Consider the following 26,213-nt stretch of genomic DNA (forward strand, 5'->3'; position numbering starts at 1 on the left):
TCTCCCGACGAAAATACAAATCACTATAGTTACCTCCTCTGTGACCAGGCCAAGATGCCAAGACTGACCTCACAGGCCCAAAGCTGCGACTTTTAAAGCCAGTAGTATCCCACTAGGCTTAACCATTATTTACACAAAATAATAAACACATTTTACTAAATCCAGAAAAGGATTTATATCTATTACACTTCGACATATTTTCAACAATAATTATATCCATCTCCACAAACATTTTTCTTCCCCTGAAACAGTTATTTGCATCACAAATTATTACTACAACCAAAAAACCATAATTGTGCAGTTCACGTGACCATGAAAGCGCGCGAGAACATGCTATTTAAAAGACGGAAATGTTACGCCCCTGTTTTGCAAACCTGCGATGCATCTCGACACATAGTAAGTGTTTGATGTTTGTTTAAATGTATGTTTAAAGAAGAGTAGAACTAGTGTGCACCCTTGATCGCGTTACTTAAACAGTAGAGGAAAAATGCATAATAGCGAGGTTTATAACCGGCTTAAGTGTGTGTGTGTGTGTGTGCGCGTGTGTGTGCGTGCGCGCTCGGCCCGCACTCCGTGGCGGAGCCGCTCCGTCACAATTATCAAGCATCCACATGGATGTAGGCATGTTAAGTCTTCCCTCCTATTTTGGTTTAGAAAGTAACCTCTTCAAATGTGCATGTAGCACCTTTTCTCCTCAATGATAACTTAATTCATTTTAATTAATTTATAAACCCCTGGACCCTAATAACTCCTGTGTTTCAGCAGGTTTTCTGCTCATATTCAAAACCTTCTGCACATTCAAAATCCACCCCACAGGTCTTACGCTCAGGGCGTGAGAGTTTGCAGCTATGATAAGAAATGCACTTTGAATATTACCACCTTTTATCAGCTGAACTGACCAAAGACTCCTTGCACCTGAGTTCGCTGAGTCACAAAGTAGGGACTGACACTCGTGATAATGATGAAGAGAATGTGCTGCGTGCTGGGAATGATGGTGACTTGCATGTTGGGAGGGGCTGGACAAGATGTTTGCAGTGTGTGTTAGCTACAGTCCAGCATCAGTGGGCGTTGTAGGAGGGTTGATGGGAGGTTACATAAGAGCCAGGTCTTGGCTTGGTCTTTATGTCGTGTATCTAAACAGGGGTCACTAGTGTCTCCGCGACTTTTGCTGAAGGATTAAGTCAGAGAAGAAGTGCCCGAAGTCGATACACAAAGCAGCCATGGCAGGTGAGTCCAAGTCTGGATGGGAACCCTGTGACTGGGACCCTCATGAACCAACTCTTACATCCTTACCTTTTGAGATTCATTTTCCTGCAAGTTCATTTGTTGGGGAACATTCTGCATTAGTTTTTTTCTTTCTTCACAATGAGAAACACGTATACTGAAACAACTGTTTTTGTTTTTCTGCAGTTGGTTACATTTTACAATATTTATCTGTATATTTCACCTTTTTCATTTTTTTTCAAGGAAAAAAATATCAGTTAGTATAATTTATGACTTGTAACTTCTCTTTACTGCAGACATAGACCAGATGAAGAAGCCCAAGAAAAAAAGTGTAAGTCCAAATGTGATTTTACTATCTGCAGCATTAAACAGCTAAAAAAAAAAATGTTGTTTACGGCTCTCATAATCAACAGAACTGAAAAAAAAAAAATATATATATGCACTCACCCATGGGTTTTAAATAAAATCCTAAAATATCATAGTTACAAACATGGCATACAAATTCCAATTTCAAGAGTGCCTTGCTTAACTCAGGGTGTCACAAGGCTAATATGCACTTTATGTTATCAGCGTGTGAAACAACACAGTAAGTGGTGGTAATATCCTTAACTTTTTTCTTTCCCCTTTAACAGGCTACTGTCTGTGGCTACCCAATAAGCATCTTTTTCATTGTGGTCAATGAGTTCTGCGAGCGTTTCTCTTACTATGGCATGCGAGGTGAGTCGGTTTCTTCAGGATCTGATGCAGTCATGACATTGCTTTATTCATATTATATAAACGGCTCCATTTTTCTGTACACAGCCGTTAAAAGTACACAGTGGTGGAAAGAAAATTTGGATGACCTCAAACACTTATTTCAATGTTTAAAGTTTATAATAATAAAATAAAATGTATAATAACATAACACAGGGGATTTTTTCTGCAAGAGTACTTTTACTGTTAATACTTCTCTACTTTTGAGTATTATTTTGAATACAGGTATTTCACATTGTTGTATTGGTACCTTTACTTAAGGAAGTAAAGTAAAATATCTGAATACTTCCACTGTTTTCTGCATCCCTGTCCAACTGATATTTACGTTCTCCCATTTTCCTTATTCTCACTTCCCGTCTGCAGCCGTCCTGGTGCTGTACTTCAAGTACTTCCTCAGGTGGGATGATAACTTTTCTACCACTATCTACCATACCTTTGTGGCTCTCTGCTACCTGACGCCCATCCTGGGAGCGATCGTGGCCGATTCATGGCTTGGCAAGTTCAAGTGAGTTTCAAATTCTTTTTACCTGCTACCAAATAAAAAATGCATTTTCCCAAATGCATATAAAAAAACATTAAAAACTATAAGCTGTAATTTGCTTTGTGTGCTGTTGTAGTAGCTATACATGTTGTGCTTCCATATGCTTGTCTAGCTGGGCATAGCAAATACATCAAAACCTGTTTAAAGAGTTATGGTTAAAGTACATCTCACAGAATTGGCTGTTAAATTGCATCCTCGGATTTTTGACCCTTCTATATCTTATCTCTAACTGAACCTGATGTACACCTTTAACTCTTCCTCTTCCTCCACCCTCTGCACAGGACGATTGTTTACTTGTCCATCGTTTATGCGCTGGGACAGGTTGTCATGGCAGTAAGTGCTATCAATGACATCACAGATGCAAACAGGGACGGCATGCCTGACAACATGACCTTCCACGTGTGAGTTGAACACGCTCAGAACTGTGTGGCAGAAATATAATAGGTGAACAGATACAGATATGTATTGACACTTGTGTCTGTGCTGTGGTTTACCCCCAGGGCTCTATCCATGGTGGGTCTGATGCTTATTGCCCTGGGAACAGGAGGCATCAAACCCTGCGTGGCTGCATTTGGAGGAGACCAGTTTGAAGACCATCAGGTTAGACGTTGCTCAAGCGCACACATGCAAACACACACATGCTGTATACGCATGGGAGGGGAGACAAACAGTCCTGCAATAAATATTGTCGTTGACAAGTGAAAACCATGTCTCTTTGAATATAAAGATTTCGTCACAGGGCTACAATTTCTGATTTATTTCCCAAAACCTTCTAAGAAGCTGCCTGGGAAGAAAATATGTCCTTTAGTAATCCTGAAGAAGCCTTTTAGTCGCATAAGAACATTGGTCTAGAGACAAGCACACAATTGGCCTTAGTTATCGTAATTATCATAATAATAATAAAATTATATTCTTTTTAATTGCTGTGTGTGCGCACATGTGCAAGACAGAGAGATACTTCTTGAGTCCTGAATGTGGCGGGTGTGTCCATGTGACTTTGGTATATCATAGTTATTACTTTCTTTATGAGCTCTGGATCTCTTAATTACCAGACTGATTAATACCAGACATAATTAAGCACAAATGATCCTGATCGCGTAATTATGAGATTCTAATTTGGTAATTGCAGGATCGTTTCTTTTCTTGATATTGTGAAAAAGAAGATCCGGATCTTGTAATTAGAAGTTTTCTCAAATCTCATGAAATTATTGGATAATCTCCAAAATACTTTTTTACCCAAAAATTTGTTTGGCAAGTGTATGTCAGACCAGTGTCGACTATATTCTTGTTATTTTACTGGATTGCATTATGTAATAAGCTGTCTGTCTTATTTGTACCTATATTGTGCGTGTGTATAGAGGGGTTCAAAATGCCATACAGTGCAACAAAATTCAGTATAGCACCACAACCTTGAGCCTCAAACATTTAACACAGAACTGACTCAACACCTCACAAGTAAGTTTCGCAAAAGTAATATTTGTTGCAGCAGGTGTTTTATTTTGTATAATACATCCACACAAACAGTTATACAGTTATAAAAATACAGACACATGTAACTCGTAATGTTGATACTTATTGTGCACACACTAAACTTTTATTCACATAATTAAGTATATCCATGCACATGCATGTCTAATACAGGTACCACATAAGTCAGGTGCACATGTACATGTAAACATACATATTGACCTCTCGCTCTCTCTTGCACACGTGTGCACACACGGCAGTTTAAAAGCAATCTAGTCAACAATCTATGGCAACTCATCAGCACTTCTTGTACCTCTGTTTCATTCCAGCTAGTTGTTTATTAATAACCACAAGTACATCTATCTCAGTGACTTTATTACACCTTTCAAGGCCGGGACAAAGATAACCCAAAATATTAATGACTGAAATGGAACATTATATCAAAGTCTGGATAAGAGTTTGTGAAAACGTGTCCAATATAATCTTGAAAGAACGTGCGTCAGTTGTTTTTTTTTGTCTTGGACTTGCTTAACTTCCTGTGTCCAACAGGAGAAGCAGAGAAGCACCTTCTTCTCCATCTTCTACCTGTCCATCAACGCTGGGAGTCTGTTGTCCACTGTAATCACACCCATCCTCAGAGGTACGCTAAAGTGGATCACAGACCATAAAATATGCAAATGACTCACATATTGGATTTTATATATGTTTGTGTGTGTGTTGGGGTTTCCAGCTCAGGAGTGTGGTATTCACACCCAGCAGAAATGCTACCCACTGGCCTTTGGTGTACCTGCTGCTCTCATGGTGGTTGCTCTGAGTAAGAACTACTTTTTTTAAAAACATCTCTATTGACTGTAACGAAAAGTTAAAGTGCATTTTATTAAATGTTAGTAAGTTTTAGTAACAGTTTTATTTATTGTTAAAGAAGGATTGTAGTACACAGCCTATGAAAATGATGGTAAAATGTCCAACTGGCTCTGGAGGAGCTTTGTCAAGTCTGAGAGAATAACCCAGATGATGTCACAGGGATGTCATCAGTTATGTGAGCTTGGGATCGGAGACTACACATTTCTAACAGAGTCTTCATTAAAAACTGGGGGTGGAGTCATCAGAAAATGCCATCCAGGTCATAGTTATCCAGGGTGGCAACTGGACACAGCTGAAGATTTGAAGAATGTGGGCATGCCAGGGAGGGAGAGTCTTATGAAACATGCTACTCAGTTGCATTATGGGAATTGTAGGTTTCTAGTAGTGTTTCTGTATCTACTACTTCAATTTTGTCTCTAGTGAATTTCCCAACTTAATGAATGATAAAAAAGCCTTTTGTCAGGACAGCTTCTAGCATGCCAGGCTGTAAAAATTATTACTGGTGGCTTATCACTAAGACATTATTAAATGTTAATAAGTTAATTTGTTACAAAAACAATAAACTCTTTATAAAGTATATTTTATAACGTGTACCATGAATATTTATAGTGCGTATAAGTCAGTGACATTCTAATAATGACCTCCTTTATTTTCTTATAATTTCCTTTGTGCTGGTTTCACAAATGTTTATATATACAACTCTGTGTGTGTGTGCGCAGTTGTGTTCATTGTTGGAAGTGGCATGTACAATAAGACTGCCCCTCAAGGCAACATCCTGGTGAAAGTCGCCAAATGCATCGGGGTAAGTGGCTGCTCAAAGATGAGCATGTTTCTCCAAAAGGTTTTTAGCTTCATAATGGATTTCAAAACGGTTTTAAGAACCTAGTTCACGTGGTGATGTCCTTTCTGCGGTCTATAGTTTGCTGTCAAGAACCGCTTTAGGCATCGTGGTTCTGAATACCCTAAGAGAACCCACTGGATGGACTGGGCTGAGGAGAAATATGATGTAAGTGCAGTATATATGCGCAAGACCATGCAAACACAAATGGTACAATCAGTGACGTAAAAATCAAAATCCTTTTTTTTTTATCTTTGGCTCTAGAAACTCCTGATCGCCCAGGTGAAGATGGTGCTGAAGGTGTTGTTCCTCTATATCCCTCTGCCCATGTTCTGGGCTCTCTTTGACCAGCAGGTAACTTCTACTACTACTAGACACTTATTGTTTGTAGTTGTTATTAATAGCAAATTTTCGATAGAAAAAGAAATGGATAATGCAAACCCAGAAGTGCATTGGCAGAATCCAGAATTGTGTCTTCTCCACAGGGCTCAAGATGGACTCTCCAGGCGACCACCATGAACGGCGACTTTGTAAGTGTTTTATAGCATTTTTGTTGTACCTTGTGATTTCAGACTGCAGAAAAGACCGTTTTTAAAATTAGATTCTGTCTCTTTCCTCTTTTTCTTCAACAGGGACTTATGATAATCCAGCCTGATCAAATGCAGGTAAGACACTTATGTTGGTTACACTTTACTCACTTTGTTGTGGTGTTAATTGATGCTTGTGCATACATGCTGTTGAGAATAGGCTTTAAAAGAGTGAGTTTGCTTCTCCTCCCCCCTCAGACGGTCAACCCTATCTTGATCCTGATTTTGGTACCAATTATGGACAGCGTGATCTACCCGCTGATTTCCAAGTGCAATTTAAACTTCACGTAAGTTTGTTTGTCTTTTTTATTCCTGTGTGATGGAAAATATTACATTACTTTAACCCTCGCCTTTTAAACTGTCCTTACAGATGTATGTATGCTACAATAAGCTATTTAATAGTTTTTACAGTATATAGTTTATAACACAATAGAAGGAAGTTGTAAGCAGATATACGGACTTTTTAAGCATTTATGAATGTATTTGTAAGTTATAACTTCTGTTATAACGCATCTGTGACAGTTAATCAATGATTTAACAAAACCTTGGTGTGTTCAAACATTAACTTACTATTAATATTCATGTACAAATGATTATTTAAATGTGTTCAAAACTCATGCTGACAGGCTCAAAGTTCACTCTGACCTCAGAGTAGTTTGACAAAAAAGATAATTCTCAACTTAAGGTCCACTTACCAGATTTCTTCCTAAGCTTTCAGCTGCATATCATGGCTTTCATCAGTGGATAGTATTTTGTGAATTATAGAGACTAAAGAAGTAAATATGTCTTTAATATATGATTACGGCTGTGCTAATAATATTGCCAGTCATTGATTATCTGTTTATACACCAGAACTGAAATTGTTGAGAAATACATTAATTAACACTGTCCTTAAAATAAAGTACTGTTTGGCCTAACTATTGTTCAATGTGATTGACTATGAAGTAGAGATAAACTCAAATATGTATGAACTTGTTTGTTCTCCAGTCCGTTAAAGAGGATGACTGTGGGTATGTCCCTCGCTGCTCTCGCGTTCGTCGCTGCTGGTCTGGTCCAGATCCAGATTGATGTGAGTGTAACACACAGAAAAAAACAATTAGTGGGCAACTTAAACACACATTACCTTCTGAAGCACAACTCTCACACACAAATTTCATTTCTCTTCTAGAAAACCCTGCCTAAGTTCCCATCAAGCTCCGTAGGCCAAGCGAAGTTCATCAACATGATTGACAGGACGCTGACCATCGAAGCTGGGACCGAGAAGATTACCTTGGAGCCTTTCACGGTACTCCAGCCGACATAAAACACAGCAAACACACTAAATATCAAAATGTACTAAAAGTTAGTAGCTCTGTTCTGACTCACTTTACACTAAAGGTTGGAAGATGAATATTGATGTGTTCTTATCTTTTCTCCTACAGGCCAATGAGGATTATTTGAACTTTAATGGACCATTTGACCTGAAATTTGGTCCTAATGCCACTGAAACCACTTTATTGGCCGGCACTCGGAACACCATAGTCATTGTTCAGGATGGGGCTGTACCCAAGAGTATAGAAGTGAGCGCGCTTGTCCAAATAAAATTATAATCATTTTGTCTGCTACAGCTAGGAAAGGGTTCAGTAGCATCAGAATTTTATCTCTGAATGTTTTTATTGAATCTTAATCCTATATCTTTTAACAAAAAAAGACACATACTGTTGTATATGGTTTAGTATTAGACCTAAGCCACAGAGATTCTACTGTGCTACTGAAGGGGTGTAAGGTTTTCACTAGATTTGTGATATTCATTAACTGTCCTCACTAATTTATCCTGCTCCTCACTGAGGGGCAGTGCTACAGCTGCAGAAAGAAAAATAATACATAAATGATATCAAATGTATTCAATCTTTATTTATAGTGTTTGTTTCCTTTATCCATTGATTAAATTAAAAAAGTACAAGTATCTGGAGGCTCTAAAGTATCTTTCTGTCTCTAGTTCACAGACATCAACTCAAAGCCGGAACAGGGCGCTAATGCTATCAGGCAAGTTTCAAACTGTTATTTAGCCTTTAGGGATGAATTTATTTAGTAGGCTTGGCGAGGTGTAATTACTTTTCTTTTACTTTTTTTTTCTTCTTCTTGTGATCCCCAAAATAATTATATTGCTCTTGGCAAAGCTGAGGAGGTTCTGCCTTTTCATGAACGCAGAGTAATTATTCTGTGATTATGGCATCCAAAGTTTTGCTTTGTCTTTAGTTTACAGCAGCATAAAAGAACCATTATAAATCTAAGGCACTGTAATTGGCTTTTAATGTAACTGAACGTGTTTACCTGTGTTAGTAGTGACCAGATAAGACATAAATAATCTTTAGATCAGTGGTTCCTAACCTTTTCTGGGGGAATGTAACAGCTTTTAAGTCATGTTTAAAAAAGGAGGTGGCTAATTTAATGAACCCTAAAAGGCATTTAGTACAGACTCCAGAAAAGTGCATCGAATAAATTAAACATTATGTTTATTTGTATGAGTAAGAATGTGTTTAATCTTGTTTCAAGTGTTGCATTGTCTGACTGTTGTTTACTCACCTTTTGTGTGCTGAATTCTCCTTCCTCAGATTATTTAATGGCTTGGAATCAGTTTTGAATGTAACAGTGGGAACCAATGTCGTCAACATCGTCGCCAACAACATGTCAACATATCTTATGTTACCACAGGGAGAGTAAGACTAAAATTTTGTTTTATATTAGATGTCACATACAATTATACTAGAGAAAATTCTTTGTTCTGACTGGTGTTTTTCTTGTTATGTCAGTGTAACGTTCAAGATCAGGAATGACACAACTGGAGACGAGTGTGTCTACACTCAAACACTGGGCTTCGGCAGCTCTTACACTTTGCTCATCCTGCCAACTTTAAAATATGGACCAAATGTAACTCTCATGAATACATCACAATATGTCTTGAGTCACAATATGGCTTGAATATAACTTTTTATGATTGAGGTAACACATCTGGGTACCTGTCTGTGTCCTGTAGTGCCAAGACGGCATCAAACAAGTGACAGAAATCCAGCCTAACACAATCCACATGGCCTGGCAGATTCCTCAGTATTTCCTCATCACTGCTGGGGAGGTGGTCTTCTCTGTCACCGGACTGGAGTTCTCCTACTCACAGGTAGAGGGCGCTTTCCTCACAAATCTCTCAAACACTGCAAAAAGCAGTTTGGAAACAACAGATAACAGAAACAGTTAAAGTGCATAATAGGTTAAATAGTGTGTCATAATGTTAATTTGGCCAGATACATAATATAATCACTGTTTTCAATGAATTTGCTGTAATATGTAGTTCTATTTGAATCTCGCTTTGCTCTCCAGGCACCCAGCAACATGAAGTCAGTGCTGCAGGCTGGTTGGCTGTTAACTGTTGCTGTAGGTAACATCATTGTGCTCATTGTCGCGGAGGCTGCAACCCTCTCAGAACAGGTGGGTGGATTTTATTCAACCATTTGTAGACACCTGTTGTTCTTACTGAAGTTAGGCAAGTTTAGTTTGTGATATGAATGCCTATACTTTTTGTTGGCTGTCATTGCTTTTGATAGAACATAACAATGCAGGTTATGGGTATGATGATGACACATGATAACACATGACATTGGTCAAAATCAGACATCATAGAAAAGAATTGACTGCCCGTGGGAACCTTGCAAGCTCCACTAAAACTGGGCTTACAGAGGAGGAAGTGTTGGAAAGCAAAACAGAGCTTAAAGGAGAATCGCTCACATTCGTCACATTCGACAAATGATACAGTTGCTCTGTCTGCTTGATGTGTAAATAGGCAAGAGTATGCTAACAACTTAGCCAAATATATACATACTGTATAGAGGGATAGTAGGACTGTGCTGTTTCCAGCTTTACTCTGCTGCCACCAAGTGTCCAAAAACCATTAGTTGCTGGTTTAAGTAAGAGTACCTTAATTTTACTGAATCAAAAGTAGAAGTACACATAGCAAAATGGACCAATTCAGCAGTGCTACAGTTGATGTTAATGTCCTTCCCCGCAACAACATAAGTCTGATGCATTTCATAGGACATTGTTTTCATTTGTGGAGGTTATTGTTATAGGTTATTAGCCTACAACATGAATTTAATCCTCAATTGGATAACTGCAATATGCAAAATGTTTTCCCACTGGTCTGTGGTGAGAGGTACTCTTTGGTGTGTTCCGTCTTATATAAATGCAATAATCCCAAAAGTGTCAGACTTGAGTTTGAAAGTTTGGAAGAGATTATTAGCGGTGTGCCGATGTGCGATGCCATTAACAGTGTAACTCCATCCATCCATCGTCAACCACTTATCCTGCGTACAGGACAGTGTAACTTTTTAGTCAAATTTTCAATAGAAAAAAAATAAATAGAAAGTATTGTTCAAGATTTTTGGAAATATACTTTTTGTTTGAATATGAAGCTGGATATGGTGAGCTTATAGACTGGAAACAGGAGGAAAGGCTAAAATAAAGATCTAACTCCAACTTGTGTTTCTCTTCACTAGTGGGCCGAGTACATCCTCTTCGCCTCTCTGCTAATGTTAGTGTGCGTCATCTTTGCCATCATGGCCTATTTCTACACCTACACTGACCCGGCCAAGATAGAAGCCGAGTTTGCCCAGAACGCTAAAGACGAGAAGAAGAAGAAGAAAAGTTCGGAAAAGGACTCGGCTGAGCTACGCGACAAGCCCAGGAAGAGTTCTGACTACAGCTCAGACTCCAGCTTTGAGGAGGAATCCAAGCAGACGAAAATCTAAAGTGACAATTCTCTACAGCTTTTCCCTCTTTCTGATATGAATGCTGCTTGGTTCTATGTCTCATGTCTGAAAGTGCCTGTGCCATTAATGTTTTTGGTCATTTTGTGATCGCGCTGCTGGACATGTAGTGGTTAGAATGAGTGGATGGACCTGAGTGAAATGGTGCTGGAGTTGGAAGAACACAGAAACAAGGCTTATATGGGTAAGCTCTTGGTGAACAGTGTTAGTGAAGGGTCTTGACAGGGATAATTTAAATACCATTATCAACATTTCATCTCAAAACCTTGAGAGACTATTCTGTTTTTAGAGGTTACTCACAACATTAAAATGCCTGGATCTTTATTGGTTAGTAAGGTGTGATTTCGCAGTTGTAAATTTGTTTTTACAATGATTTATTTTGCACTGTGTAGCAACATCCGTATTTAATTTTAGTTTCGACGGCTCTTGTAATGTTCTGGAACACACATACAATGAAACCAAACACAGGGTTGTGTAGACGGACGGACGGAGACACACACACACACACACACGGACAGAGAGACAGACGGACGGAGACACACACACACACGGACAGAGAGACAGACGGACGGAGACACGGACAGAGAGACAGACGGAGACACACACACACACGGACAGAGAGACAGACAGACGGAGACACGGACAGAGAGACAGACGGAGACACACACACAGACACGGACAGAGACAGACAGACGGAGACACACACACACACACACAGAGACAGACGGAGACACGGACAGAGAGACAGACGGAGACACACACACACATGGACAGAGAGACAGACGGAGACACGGACACACGGACAGAGAGACAGACGGAGACACGGACAGAGAGACACACGGACAGAGAGACAGACGGAGACACGGACAGAGAGACAGACGGACAGAGAGACAGACGGAGACACACACACACACACGGACAGAGAGACAGACGGAGACACACACACACGGACAGAGAGACAGACGGAGACACACACGGACAGAGAGACAGACGGAGACACGGACAGAGGGACACACGGACAGAGAGACAGACGGAGACACACACACGGACAGAGAGACAGACGGAGACACACACACACGGACAGAGAGACAGACGGAGACACACACGGACAGAGAGACAGACGGAGACACACACACACACACACGGACGGACAGAGACACAAAGACAGACAGAGACAGACAGAGACAGACACACACAGAGACACAGAGTGACAGAGACACACACACACACACACAGACAGACCCAGTATAAATAGTCAAATTTAACATCAAAGACAGTTTTGACAGAAGACTGCCCAGTTACAATGGCTTCTCGTCAAGGTTTTCAATAAAGATGCTAGCAATGGGTAGTTGTCAATAAACGTGTACTGACAAGAGTTTCTTTAAACTTATGCAATGACATTATGTTCTTTAAGTAAATTTCTATACATTGCTCTTTCTAAATAGAAAATCTTCCTGCATATAATGCATTATATTACTTAATGTGTAGAAATATGTCCTCAGACAGTAATAATTTAAGTGTTTATACAACAATAAAGAATGTTCTAAACATTTTGTCTTCTTATAAAATCTAAATGGACTGCAAGATGTTTCTATAGCTTATATTGTCTATTTGTTTGTCCTTTATACACGTTACTGTTATTTTCGAATATATATAATAGAATATCAGCAAATGTTCACATTTGAGAAGTGGATTCAGAGAATATTTGGTATTAAAACAAGAGTCTCCCAGCCATGCTTAGGCACACTCAGCTAAACGTCAACATGCTGATGTTAAGCAGGCATGTTCACCATCTTTGTTGAGCCTGTTAGTACGCTAACATTTGCTTATCAGCAATAAATGCAAAGTACAGCTGAGGCTGATGGGAATGTCATTAGTTTTTAAGAATTTGACTATAATTTAGTATGTATTGGACAAATTAAAATGTTGACCTGATGATGGCACTAGATGAGAAGTCACTAAAGGGGGTTATCATACATCCTAAGGGGGGCATGAATCTCCAAAATTCACAACATAACTATCAACTAATAATTTCAGCTCTACACACATTTAACTCCAGAAAATGCATGACACAAAGTTCTCTGTTAGCATTAGATCTTTATTTCTCATGTCACTTTGAAAGCTTACAAGGAGCTTACATTTAACTTGGGGATTCTCAAATGACACAAGCAAAGATTATATACAGTACTATAAACTGTCCGCTATGATAAAGGAGACCAAATGTACACATTTTGTAGTTATTTCCGTAGCATATGTTTTTCTGTAAGGTATAGATATTTTTTTGCCCATATCCATAAAGCATTCCATATTTCCATACTTATTTCTTTGCAGTTATAAAAATATCAGCTATTTCTTAATTTCTTTCAATCCCTGTGTTGACAAGTGCGTCATGATGCATCTCCCCAACATTATTGCTGCATTAGCACAGTAGTAAATTCTGGAACTCTTAAAGTAAACATATATAGTAAAACATGGCTATTAGCAACTTTTTTTCATTTAGTTTTTTTTGTTGTTGTTGTTCCTCTTACAGGTTTCTTTAAATACTTGACACACTTTCAAAGTGCAAAAACCCCCAAACTGATCGGAAATTTAAAAAACAAAAAGGTGCAAATCATACTACAAAAATCTGGTGAAAGCATAAAGGAGGACATGGCACTTCTAGCATGGTGTGGTAGTGAGAACAAAAATGGACTGGAGTGAGGACATAAGGATGGCATTGATTTCTGCAGCTTGGCTTGATCTATGGTTTAGTTTGGCCATGAGCAAGTGTCATGATGCGATTGCCTATGATGGTCCTTTCCAGTTATTCCTCACATCCACTTTAGTTTTTAAGTAGTGCTAAAGATAAATTACAAGCCAAGGAAAAATAATACTTCACATGATATCAGTATCAACCGCCCATAGTGGTTCCCCCTTGTTATCGTCCTTGGCTCCATTAAATATTGTTATTCTTGTTTAAGAGCCACTGCCGACACGGATCTATCTTCATTCTTGTCCTAAACAATTTCACAACTGACTTAAATTGCCTAAATATAAGTACAGGTTGGAGTCCCCTCCCGACTTCAAAAGCAAAGGAAACGCGTCTGCCTCTAAACAAAGTAAGCTTAGTATCATAGTTAGTCTGACGATTCAGCAGGTGATTGAAATGGAGATTGGAACTCAGTCACTTAGAGAGAAAAAAACAAAACACTGATGAATACTGAACTGAATTTCACGCACCAACAAATAAAAGAAAACAAACTATACCTCAGATGAAATGCCTGAACATAGATGTATGTATCTCAAAAAGGCAAGGCATTTTCTGTTCTGTTGGAGTAACTTTTAAATATCTACTTTTAAACATTATCAATATCTACAAAATGCGCATGACCATTTTGTACACAGTGATTCATTTCCCGCAATGACAACTTGAAATCATGTACAGCATGGCGACCCCCCCCCCCCCCGCTCCTCCTCCCTCTGCCTCGGAAGGACAAAGTCCACTTAAAGCACTTTACCTGAGGTTTCATTAAGAATGCTGCAATTTGCCTTAACAGGGAGTCTTACATACGCGACAGCACACGTGCACACACAGACACACGCACAAACACGCTCGCAGGCGCCCACACAAGTGTTGTGCATTTAAGCACGCGCACACGCAGCTTGCACAACAAGATAATATCCCTGCAGGTTCATCACGCATGCTTTCAGAGGTTCTGGGGATATGACGCCTGCATTAAGAGAGGGACAGGGGGATTTTCAGCTCTCTGTCGAGCAAATTCCATATAGAGACTCCATGGTGTTGCTCTGACTTTGAGTCCCATCACGAGACGATGCCATGGGTTCTGCTCCCCCCCGAACTTCTCCTCTTATAAGTGGCAAAAGAAGCTCTCAAGAGTTTCTCTGTTGTCCTCTGCTTTGGAGTTCAGTAATTTTTATAGGCTAAGTTAGCACCCCCCCCCGCTCCACAGGAGAGGTCAAACATGGTCACTGATATTAAATAACTTGACCCCTGGCTTTTTACCCTCCGACCTGGCTGTGTTGTCGGGGGTGGGGGTGGGGGGGTGGGGGCCTGGGAGCTCAGGGCTGGGGCAGATTCCCTGTTACTAGGGGGAGGAGGAGGACATCCTGCTTGTGGAGAAACTGCAAGAAAAAGAAAACAAGAATGGTAGATTATCATCATCTACTGCATAAAAAAGAATCTGGAGTACATGAGTCAGATGTTACCTCTGGAGCCTGTGGACCATGTGAGCCACTAGGGAATCGGAGATGCCGGGGAAGGCCTCCTCAGCCAGCAGGATGGCCTCCCTCAGCTCATCCAGGACCATGGGGTTCCCATTCACCTGCTCCTGTCTTGCCTTCAGCTGGGAGGGAGGAGAAAGGTGAGGAGGCAGAGATTTGGGTTATTTATAAGAGAGAGAGAGAGAGATGAGAAAAACAATTTGATAAGACCCATCTGGGTATAATTCTGTGATACCAGGCCAACGCACCAGTTCGTTTGACCTGAATCAAAAAGGTCAGAAGTGAAAGCACCCTAAAAGTCAGTCTCGGGCCAAATGACTAAATGTAAAACTAGCAACCGGCAAATCTGTTTTAATGGATTGGTATCAGCTAAAATAAAGCAGATGCTTTCTTTACTGTACTCTGCTTTTGTCCACCTCAGCCTGCTAGTGTTGCTGCGCTGCTCTCCTTTCTAACAGCTAGACTCTACAGTGCTCCCTTTTTTTAGCTGGCGCTGATGTCGCAGGTCATATAAGCTTGTTTCTTAAGTCATTAACATGATAAGAAACAAACAAAATGAAACTTTGTCTGCAGCCGGTCTGTGCTTGTCAAAGATAAATTTGTGAGGCAAGAATCTCACAGTGTGGATGTTTGTGTAGTTCCAACAAGTCAAACAGAGTGACACACCATCTCTCCAACGGATCGCTTCACATCAATTTCAGGAGTCAACACTATCAAGTTAATATTTTTAAATCAGGACCTTCAGTATTTTGATCAAGTTGCTGGGGGAAATTGGGAGCTACAGCTGTTATTTCAATGTGTCAGATACATATTTAACATATAACCCAACGTTGAAGGACTCTGATTAAGCTCGGGGCCAAAGAACTCAATCAGGACATCCCTAATTAAAACACTATTGTGGATCTCATTACACTTTGGATTGTAGCATAATAATAATAATAATAATTTTATTTGTAATGCACTTTACATTTAAGACAAACCTCAAAGTGCGACAGGTAAGATCATAAAAGCAAGGTAAAAACATCAGTGTAAAATATAAACATTATTGTGCAAGGTTAAAACTATATTCCATGTAGGTCTGGTCATGAGTGTGAAGGAGAGGCTGTTGGTTATGGAGCTCCTTACCTCAGCTAATGCAGGAGAGATGACTGTGGCCAAGCTCTGTGAATAAGGCCTCTTTGGAATGTCTTTAGTCTGAGGAAAGAGAGAGATGTGAGAACGGGGGTGGAGGGTGATGGTGGAAGGAAATTAAAGTAGTGCAGCTTCACCTTAGGGGGGTCTTTTTAAATCAGCACGGCGTGCACAATTCCCCAAATAACTATACACCATGGGTTAGTTCTGGTGAAAGAGTGCACGTTATCTAAAAATTTGTTTTCTCACAGTGGGACAGGCTTTTGGCGACTGTTAATTGTCAGAATTCACACAGGAAATCAGATCCTAAGGAATAATCTGATTGGTGATGCACTCGCGTCTCACCTGGTCTGCTGCCCCCGACTGTCCCTCCCCGTTCTGCAGCTTCTTGGGGTCCTTCTCTCGAATGGTGAAGATCCAGTCATCGCTGCCAAAGTCGTTCCCGCCCGACGCCTGGCCGTCCTGCTCTCTGATTGGACAGATATTACAAGAGGCTTTGAACACTTATCAGGATGAGTGATGAAGTCATGCATGTTAAGTGCTTAAAGCTCATCATAACAAACGTGGGAGGAAAAGCAGCACAGAGGATGTTTCTCTCCCTCAGCGGGATGCGTTTGTGTCAAATTTTAGTACTGCCAAATAGGGGTAAAAAGAGCTGCAGTAAAAACAAAAAGAGAAGCAACAAAATGAAGACATTACAGATGTACTTCCACAGTAAATATCTTTAAAGTGTGGAGGACAGAATCACACTTACGAGTCAGACTCATCAGAACTGGACTCTGTGATTCTAGTCTGCTCTGCCTTCCACCTCTTGTACTTGTCCACCAGCTCGGTCAGGTAGGAAGTCTTTTTCGCATGGCGAACGATCAGCTTATGCTTCAACAGCTCTTTGGCAGTTGGCCTCTGTGGGAATGAAGAGAAACCAGTGAGATCAGCACACGATGGAGTTGATCTGTACAGACAAATTAAATAATCCCTAAATTACGAAAAGCTACTTACAAAACTGGGCTCTTTGTTGAGACAGGCCTCGACAAACTCCTTGAGCGGTTTGCTGTAGTTGCCCTCCAGTGTGGGCGGGTTGTTCTTTGGGATGAGGAATAAAACCTTCATGGGATGGAGCTCCGAGTGGGGTGGCTCACCTTTCGCCAGCTCGATGGCTGTGATGCCCAGAGACCAGATATCAGCCTATAATGCACAGGGAGACATGGTGAGAGCTTCATCCATAATATTTATACAAAACCATATCAGCTATCCAACAATCAGAGCTTCTCATATTTCTTATGGACAGTATGAACAGCATTTATGCATTTTAGAGTAGAGTTAGAGTATGACAACGTATACACAGTAGGTTCTCTATACAGTAACATTAAACAGTGTAGTGTGTGCAAACATACGAATAGTGCAAATAACATGTACGTTAAAGTACTGAGAGTGGTGCAGTGTGAATGCAAATGTGCTATTAGATTGAAGGTGGTTAGTTCAGCAGGGACACAGGGGAGAAGCTCTTCCTGAGCCGGCTAGCGTGAGACAGTGTGGGCTCCTGAAACAGCTGCTGCATGGGAGGAGGGTAAAAGCCGGTTAGGGTGGGAGGCATCCTTGACGATGTTTCTCGTCCTGCCAAGGTAGCGCTTGTGATAAATATTCTCGATGGAGGGTAACTGGGTGCCGGTGATCTGTTGCGCCTTTTTGACTAGTGTGAAGGAGTTTAGGGAACAGGTGAGATCATCAGAGATGTTGACACCAAGATGCTTGACAATACCTCATCTGCATGAAAATACTGTGGCAATGATGCCAAGTGAGCTCAAGAGACACCTTGAGAAAAAACACCCCTCATTAGCCAGCTGAAGCTCCTGAATACCTGAAAGATATTGAATAATTTCGAGCAACTAAAACAGGTAATGAGAACGTTACGGATGAAGGGGTTCCATCAAAAATCACTACGAGGGAGAATCTCGAGGGACCACAGCAACCTGCAAGTGAAGGGTCAGTAGCTCGTACACTTGTCTACTTGTTCTGTGTAGGAGGAGGAGAGGAAACTCTACAACACGGTAAAGCTTGTTTATCGACTTTCTGCATTTCTTTAGTCTTTCACTTCGATTTAGTTTTGACAAATTGTGATTTAAACAATGCAAACATTTTCAAATGACAAAAAGATGATCATATCTTTCAGCAAGCCAGTCTCTACATCCAATCTGAGGATACGAGCAAACGCAAAACACGTTCCTGAAAACACTTTTAAGGATCCCTTCATTATAAAATGACTGTCGGATTACTCTATAAAATTCTTGTGTGGGTCTGAAGAGGAAACAGCAACAAGCTACTGCAGTAGAAACACAAAAAATGTCACTTAATCTCGATTACTGCTGAAATGATCCATTATATCATTTTAAAATAATTTGAAAATAAATAAACCTTGTAAAACAACACTGTCAACCCCACAGCCAACGTGATCTACATGACTGATTGACTGCAATAACAATTTGCACAGGTAATAGTGGGCAGCCAGCTGTACACATAAACATAATATCAGATTAGGTCGCTAGTGGTAGTGGTTGGTCATGTAATCCTCACGTTCCAGGTCGTATCTGTCCGTCAAGAGTCTAAAACCACAGCGCAAAGAAGAGAAGAAGACCCATTCTCTTTGTATCTTCACTGTATAAATGGATGACTTCTTTTGAAGTGTACTTTTGTGCAACACCATTAGCAGTATTACTTTATAAGCATAGTGAGGGTATTTTATAATGGAGTGTAAACCATAAATATAACACAGCGTCTTTGACCTTACCTTAGAGTCATAGGCCGACTGTTTGATGACCTCGGGGGCCATCCAGAAGGGCGTGCCAACAAAGGTGTTGCGCTTGATCTGAGTGTCGGTGAGCTGTCCCGCCACGCCGAAATCTGCCAGCTTCACCTCTCCTTGCTCGGACAGCAGCACGTTGGCGGCTGTGGAGGGGAAGGAGAGATGGAAAGTTGATGTGATCCAGCTCACAGAGACACAGAGCGAGACGCTATGCCACATCTTCAGACACTTCAGTCAGCGTCATTTATCTGCATCACCAATTTATTTAATAAAGACAGAACAACTGTCAGGAGCCTTTTAGCGAGCCGCCGCAGGGTTCATCTCAATTCCCCCGATGAAATACGAACTACATAATGAATGAAACCTTAAGTGGACGTCAATTCCCGTTAATGTGCTACATGATATTTGTGTATGCTCCCTGATGCCATTTAGTCAGCTGAAACCTGCGTCCTCTAATAGCAGCACTCTCAGTGGGTCAGCTACCTTTGATATCCCTGTGGATCTTCTTCTCAGAGTGCAGATACTCCAGGCCCTTGAGGATCTCTCTCAGGATCGTGGCAATCTGGGTCTCATCCAGAGCTCCGGGCTCCATCTTTAGAAAAAAAACAAAAACAAAAACCACAAGCTGTGGGTGTCAGCTGAGCGTCAGGGAGGAGGATTATTAATTCTACAGGGGTTGACAGTATAGCAATTGATTCAGATCAATCTGAGCAGTTCTAAAATTTCATTAAAGAATAAGTCTGGTGATATACTATATACAATCCAAATGAACAAGTACTGTGCATCCAAAACTTGATATATTATTAAAAACACACCAATGAGCCACACTGGGTGACATGTTCCCTCATTACCATGAACACACAGTATTCTATTTTGGCTCAGTCCCACATACACCGTCCTGCTGCCAGAGATAGTTAGAGCACCAAATGGGGATTAATCTGCAGCTAAAAATAGTCGCCCAAAAATGCACTTTCCTCCTGTTTGAGTAAGGTTTGCTAAAAACTACTATGACCAGATGTTTTAATTAATTACTAAGCCATTTGTTTTTTTAAATGACATTACATATTTGTGACGCATCACGTCCTGAGTAGGAATGTATGGGCTTTGCGTTTTACCCATCCTTATGCATGGTTGGTTTTGGTCCCTTCAGGGATTTCTTGACTATAACAAAAATAAAGAATACTGCCACCATATCCTATAAATCTTATTTTGCCATTTACATAGACAGCTATATATGCATTAAGACGGTTTTGGAAACATCAACTGCAGGCCTCTGAAAGCACCAAAACAATGTGTCCAAAGCGTCATCATGGTTACTTCTGGGAGCGTGGTGGAGCTGATATGGCCAAAACTAAGCAAATCACATCAAATCCAGGGAAAAGGAAAGGCCTATAACGTCTCCCTCAATTTTTTTCAATTCAGATAATATTGTTACAAATATCTCAGTATCTTTTTTCATAGTATTGCCGGGGGGTGGTAGGGAGTGCTCACAACCTCCGCTAACCAAGTTCCTGGGAAACCCTGATATTTTATTGTCTGTTTGGGAGTTCAGGAAGACCAAAAACCTGAAGCAGGAATCACTTACCAAATCTAACGCCGAGCCTCCACCTAAATACTCCATAATGATCCATAACTTTGTGTCCTGGAACAGAGGGAGAAGAGAGTGAGCTGCCTCTGATGAACAAAAGGGGTCATTAAGTACTGGTGTGGTGCATTTGTGGAGAAATATTCACAGCTGGTTTATTAAGGTGGTTACTGGCTTAATGCGAGGTGTCAAGAGCCTGAAGTCATCTGAGGCTAATCCCTTTTTAATTTAGGATTATTCAGGGAAAAGTGGGTAGAGGGAGAAAAATCCTTTTATGTCTCATCCCATTTACTTACTTGGAGGTTTGACGTGTGTGGGAAAACAGATGCACACTAAGATGTTATAGAACTATAACCTCGTCTGGTGACATAAGCGCGTGCAACAAACATCACCTTCAGGTATGAGCCGTAGTACTTGGTCACAAAGGGGCTGTCACACTGGCTCAGCACCGTGATCTCCTGCTGAATGTCTTCGATCTCATCCTCCGCTTCCTCCAGGTCTATGATCTTGATGGCGACTACTTTCTGGGTCCGATTGTCGATGCCTTTGAACACCTCGCCAAACGAACCCTTGCCAATTCGCTCCAGCTTGGTGAACAGCTCCTCCGGATCAGCTTTGGCATTCTGGCGGTGATGGGAGGTGGAACAAAGCAGGGGAGGAAAGGGAAGGCGGATTTAAAAAACAACGACAACCAAAAAAAACAAACAAAGAAACAAAAGAAAAAAGGAACGTTTGAAAAGAACTCAATGTTGGGGAGCAAATAGGAAACACCAGCAGGGTGCCATTCTTACAGGATATATTAATTCATTCATTTCAACACCTTGTGTTTGTGTACACAGAAAGAAAGAGAGAATAAAAGGGAAAGAGTGTTAACATTTGGATAACATGTAGATTAAAAGAATTTAAATAACACAAAATATGCTAATATTTTAATACCCTGCTGCACCTTTATTGTCTGCCAATAATTTTTTTGATTAGTCTATGAAAGGTCAGAAAATAGTTGGACTGTAAATCTTCAAATGTCTTGTATGTCTCACCAATTGTCCAATCCCAAAAGATGTTAAGTCTGCAATAATATGTGGATAAAAGCAATAAATTGTCATATTTGGCTGAAGCAGCAATATTTGGCATTTTTACTTGAAAAAAAAAACAAAACACAACAGTATCATAGATGAATATTGTTCCTTATACTTTCTGCCGATCTAATAACCAATTAATTGACTAATTTTTGCAGCTCTATTATGGACTCATGGACCCATTTGTAAAAACACTGTCCTAAACTTTGAATAATGAGAACTCTTAGTAAAAACATTTTTAAAGACTTTTTCTAGGTTTCCATAAAGATGCTAAAAGTAACTTTTAACATAATCCTGGCATGATTCTTCAGTGTTGACTGCAAAGACTCTCAAGTGTTAAAAATAAGGACTACAATTATGTCTGACCACATTACCCTCCCTTCAAGCACTGACTGAGCCAACAGAAGGCCTCCAAAAAAGGTGACCACGTCCGGGCTGCTTCCCCTCAATCTTCACATCTTCACACAGAATATGACATTTCCCCTACAGCTATGTTAACAATATGAATATATGCTATTTGGGATAGCCATTTTAGTGCTAACCAAGTGCTGTAGAAGTCCTATATAATTTGTACAGTTTGAATCAAATACATGTTTCCATTTTTTCCATTTTCTATAACAGAGAAAGCAGCGGTCGGCCTAAAAATGAAACCTTTCTTAAAGGTTTATCAGAAAGTTTACATATTTAGAACCAGTTTAATTTGCCATGTCTATGGTTTGTGATAACTTCTCCTTCCTTCTTATACTAAACTAGTTAATATAAAAATGATTGAACTTGTTCTGATTTATATAGATCAGAAGAATCCCACCAACATATGATCATTTGATTATATTCATGCTGAATCCTTTTTGTTGTTGTATACAGTAGGGTGTGTGTGCAGTGCACTGGGGCGGACCTTATATGTTTTACTTACTTGTGATTTCCATTTTTTATTTGTATTTTGTATTGTCCTCATGGATTTAATCCTTATGGTGGTGATAAGTGCCCTTTTTTTCGCCTTGTGTTTATCTTTTGTAAAGCACTTTGTACTTTTGTTTGATAAGTGCTATATAAATACAGTTATTATTATATATTTTAAAATACAGAAAGTGTGCATCATGCGCTGACTCTGGTGGTCACTCGTAACCGACTGTAGAGACCTGGAGCTGTCTGAAATAATCTGGGAGCTGAAAAGTCTGAAAACCCAGGAAGGTTTCCGAAAGGCACTTATTCTAATAAAAAAAAAAAGAAAACTTAGTTTGATGCATTTAAGATCAACATTTTACACTGAGCATCTATATATACTAGCCCAGGTGTAGATGGTTTAATTCTAATTTAACTGAACTTGGTTAGAGTTACCTTAAGATATTCGGGTCTGATATTACAAGGATTTTAAATTAAATGCATTGAATTGGAATTGGCGATATCTGCATGGAACCTCATACAGAATCTCATGAAGTCAAAAATGACTGTATAGTTACAGATTCTGTGCTGTAGTTGCAAATGAGCCAGTTTGTACAGAGAAGCAATAACAAAAAAAATAGGACCATTGGCACGCAGAGACATAATTATAACTTCTCTTGCAGCCATAAGGACAGGAGAGAGCACTTTTGCAGGATTTAAAACTGTGTTAAGGTGATTAGACATTAAAAAAAACCCCGCTTAGGTGGACCTTAGGTGTTTATTAGTCAGGGAAAAAACTTAAAATGTGTTAAGTCAATCCAATGACAAGCCACATTTCCAACTTTTCTAGGGTAGCACACAGCGTGTGTATCTGAGTGTTGAAAAACCAACTTGAACGCCGCAGGAAGTGAACTGAAATGATTTAACTCTCCGGAGGCCGTTATGTGGGAAACACATGAGCAGGCGCTAACAAAAACAACTTCCTTTCATGACCTCTTTTGAGTAGAGAAAGGGTCAATATGTCCGATCTGAAATAGCTAAAAATGAAACAGCCGCCTTACCCAAGAAGAGATCCTTATGTATATGTATGTATTTGGTGACAGAAATTTCATCAAGAAACTTAATAGTGCAATTCCACTAAAGGAAAGAGTGGTGCGGAACAGATGAAGAAGCGATAAAGTGATGAGTCATTTTTTTATTAAAACAATAATATACTTTGTTTGGGAACATGGTTTGAAACTGGAACAAGAGCTTCAAGTCAAATTGCAGGCATTTACTAACTTTTGCTGCCAGATTTACAACATACACTGGCAGATACAAACCTATTTGAAATCAGTCTTTGAAATTATTCAGAAAATTCAACTGACAAAGCTTTTGAGTGCACTTGCCTTTAACATAGGAATGCTGGCTGGGAACAATCATCACCTGACAGGCAGCGTAAAAATTATTTACATCATAGCACGAGTTATTTAGGAGCCTTCATAGGTGTTAAACTCCTAGCAGTTTGTCTGCCTTTAATGCATCCTCTCCTCAGACTTTAAATCTGCATGCATTTACTTCCAAATCAGAGAAATCTGCAAACAAGCCTGCACAGGGAATTTAATCTGGTGCATGAGGCAGTTTACATTAGGAACCGTTATCTCCTCTAGTTATCTACCCAACACAATTATCCCCTATAGGCAAAATCCTAAAGATAGCAGCAGAGGCAAGAACAGGGCTCCTGTGCATAATAGTTTCTTTGTACAGGAGACCCAGAGAGCTCTATTGCGTTCAACTCAGGGCTGAAATATTGGAATTTTGCCTTTAATGCGTATCTTTCTGCTGCAAAGATGTGGCATTCAGGGGCAGACTAGCTGTCAACATGAAAATAATTAACGGCGACGACAAATCAGCAATGTGATTTAAATTTCTGCTATGCCGTCAGGCGTCCCATACAAACGATAGTTCCTGTAATGGAGATATTAGTGACATCAATTACGTGCATTTCCTCCTCTTCATTATGCCCATTGCAGAATTGATTAACACCATTAGGATGCATCATGATCTCTGAAATATTTCCGAGTTCAAACTGAAAAGATAATGAGATTTTACGAGGTGTCTTTAAATGCCCAACATCACGGAGCTGGTTAGGTGTGCAGCGTACAGACCCACAGCAGGGAGTCAAAGAGTGTACATTTTGTTCTGGCAGTGACCTCAACTTACTTACTAACAAACTCAAAAGACATTCGTCTTACCTGCATCCCCGGCAGGTTGCCCTGAACAGGAGAATGGGCCATGGTGATGCTGACTGGATTTGTCTGACAACGCTGAGACCTCCTCGGCTTGACTTGTGTTTACAGTCCCAGCTGTGAGACCGTTAATGTTAGCAATCCTCCAGGACACCTGCTCACACAGGCCTACTGTGGACCGTCTCAGGCGCTTATATGTAGAGAGAAAAGCGTCTTTCCACAGAGAAAAATGTCCTTCCACACAGACTGGTGAGTCTTTCCTGTGTCGGAACAACCCCAAGTCATCCAAAAAAACAGCTGAGCAAGCTAACAGACGAGTGCTAGTGCTAAGTCTGAAGCTGCAAGCAAGAAATCCGCAATGTTAGTTTGCTAACCAGCTGGTTAGGCGTTAACTAGTGCGTTCAGTCCGATTTCTCACTCGGGGAAGTTGTGCTGCTGCAACAATTGATAAAAAAAAAAAATGAAACAAAGAAATAGCAACAGCTGTTTTTTTTTCTTTTTAAATTAGGTTGTCTGTCACTTTCTCAAAGCGTCTTCTCTCGCTAACGGTGTTGTCAGCTAGCTAGCATGGTTAGCCCGCTAGCTTGCTAGCCAACGCAGACACCCTGACCAACGAGCAGCGAGCTGGCTCAGAGCACTGTTTTCCCGCATAACGCAAATGTCACCCACGAAACCGAGCCCTGAACGAACCGACGACCCAGCTGTTATCTTTCCCCTTCGGCAGCTCTAACAGGTCCGGCGTCCGCGGCAGGGATAGCTCGCCAGTGTTTTTGTTTCCTCCCTCACTTTCGTCCCGTACTCTCGGCCATCTTGTCGGTGCTGTGACGCCTGGCTGGGCGGATCCGGATCCGGATCAGCAACAACGACGTCCTGGCTTGTCTCTCACAGGTGTTCATGCCAGGTGGATGGACCGACTCCCCCGCACCCGTCCTACCCCCACAAAAGGTTTTGGAGTCAGTGGTCAGTGAGTGCGTCCATACCGTGTTGTTCCGTTTGAAGTATTCAGATCCAAGTAGGCTTCAGGGGGTGGACAGTACATTTACTCAAGTATGCCTAACGTTACTGTACTTAAGTACATATTTGAGGTACCTCTACCTGAGTATTTCCTTTTCATTCCATATCTACTCCACTACATCTCAGAGAAAGAGCTTCTCTACATTTATCATACAGCTTTACTAGTTACTTTACAAAATAAGATCCTTACACACTAAAGATATGAA

General features: G+C 40.4%; 2 protein-coding genes across 2 annotated transcripts; one reads left to right on the forward strand and one right to left on the reverse strand.

Annotated features, from left to right (window-relative positions):
* The first annotated feature begins 377 nt into the window (after positions 1-377).
* LOC119901075 (solute carrier family 15 member 1-like) lies at positions 378-11,394 on the forward strand. Its single transcript, XM_038716520.1, has 24 exons — positions 378-396; positions 1,142-1,227; positions 1,521-1,555; positions 1,857-1,941; positions 2,341-2,482; positions 2,800-2,919; positions 3,019-3,118; positions 4,535-4,625; positions 4,716-4,799; positions 5,569-5,651; positions 5,769-5,855; positions 5,952-6,041; positions 6,173-6,217; positions 6,320-6,352; positions 6,473-6,561; positions 7,262-7,343; positions 7,443-7,559; positions 7,696-7,833; positions 8,253-8,299; positions 8,869-8,973; positions 9,067-9,184; positions 9,291-9,428; positions 9,629-9,736; positions 10,801-11,394. Exons 2-24 carry the CDS (start codon positions 1,221-1,223, stop codon positions 11,050-11,052), a joined length of 2,196 nt encoding a protein of 731 aa, XP_038572448.1. The 5' UTR covers positions 378-396; positions 1,142-1,220; the 3' UTR covers positions 11,053-11,394.
* Positions 11,395-13,147: 1,753 nt separating this feature from the next.
* On the reverse strand, positions 13,148-25,838 carry stk24b (serine/threonine kinase 24b (STE20 homolog, yeast)). The gene is made up of 11 exons (XM_038716534.1): positions 25,000-25,838; positions 21,200-21,430; positions 20,808-20,864; positions 19,706-19,814; positions 19,208-19,365; positions 17,422-17,607; positions 17,177-17,325; positions 16,768-16,891; positions 16,417-16,485; positions 15,277-15,413; positions 13,148-15,192 (listed from the first exon to the last, which is right to left on the reverse strand). The coding sequence occupies exons 1-11, from the start codon at positions 25,039-25,041 to the stop codon at positions 15,156-15,158; spliced, it is 1,299 nt and encodes a 432-aa protein (XP_038572462.1). The 5' UTR covers positions 25,042-25,838; the 3' UTR covers positions 13,148-15,155.
* Between the last annotated feature and the right edge of the window lie 375 nt (positions 25,839-26,213).

This window comes from Micropterus salmoides, unplaced genomic scaffold (genome assembly GCF_014851395.1).
Source record: "Micropterus salmoides isolate LMB-PRFRI ecotype aquatic unplaced genomic scaffold, ASM1485139v1 Ms_hic_scaffold_1, whole genome shotgun sequence".
In the NCBI taxonomy this organism is placed as follows: Eukaryota; Metazoa; Chordata; class Actinopteri; order Centrarchiformes; family Centrarchidae; genus Micropterus; species Micropterus salmoides.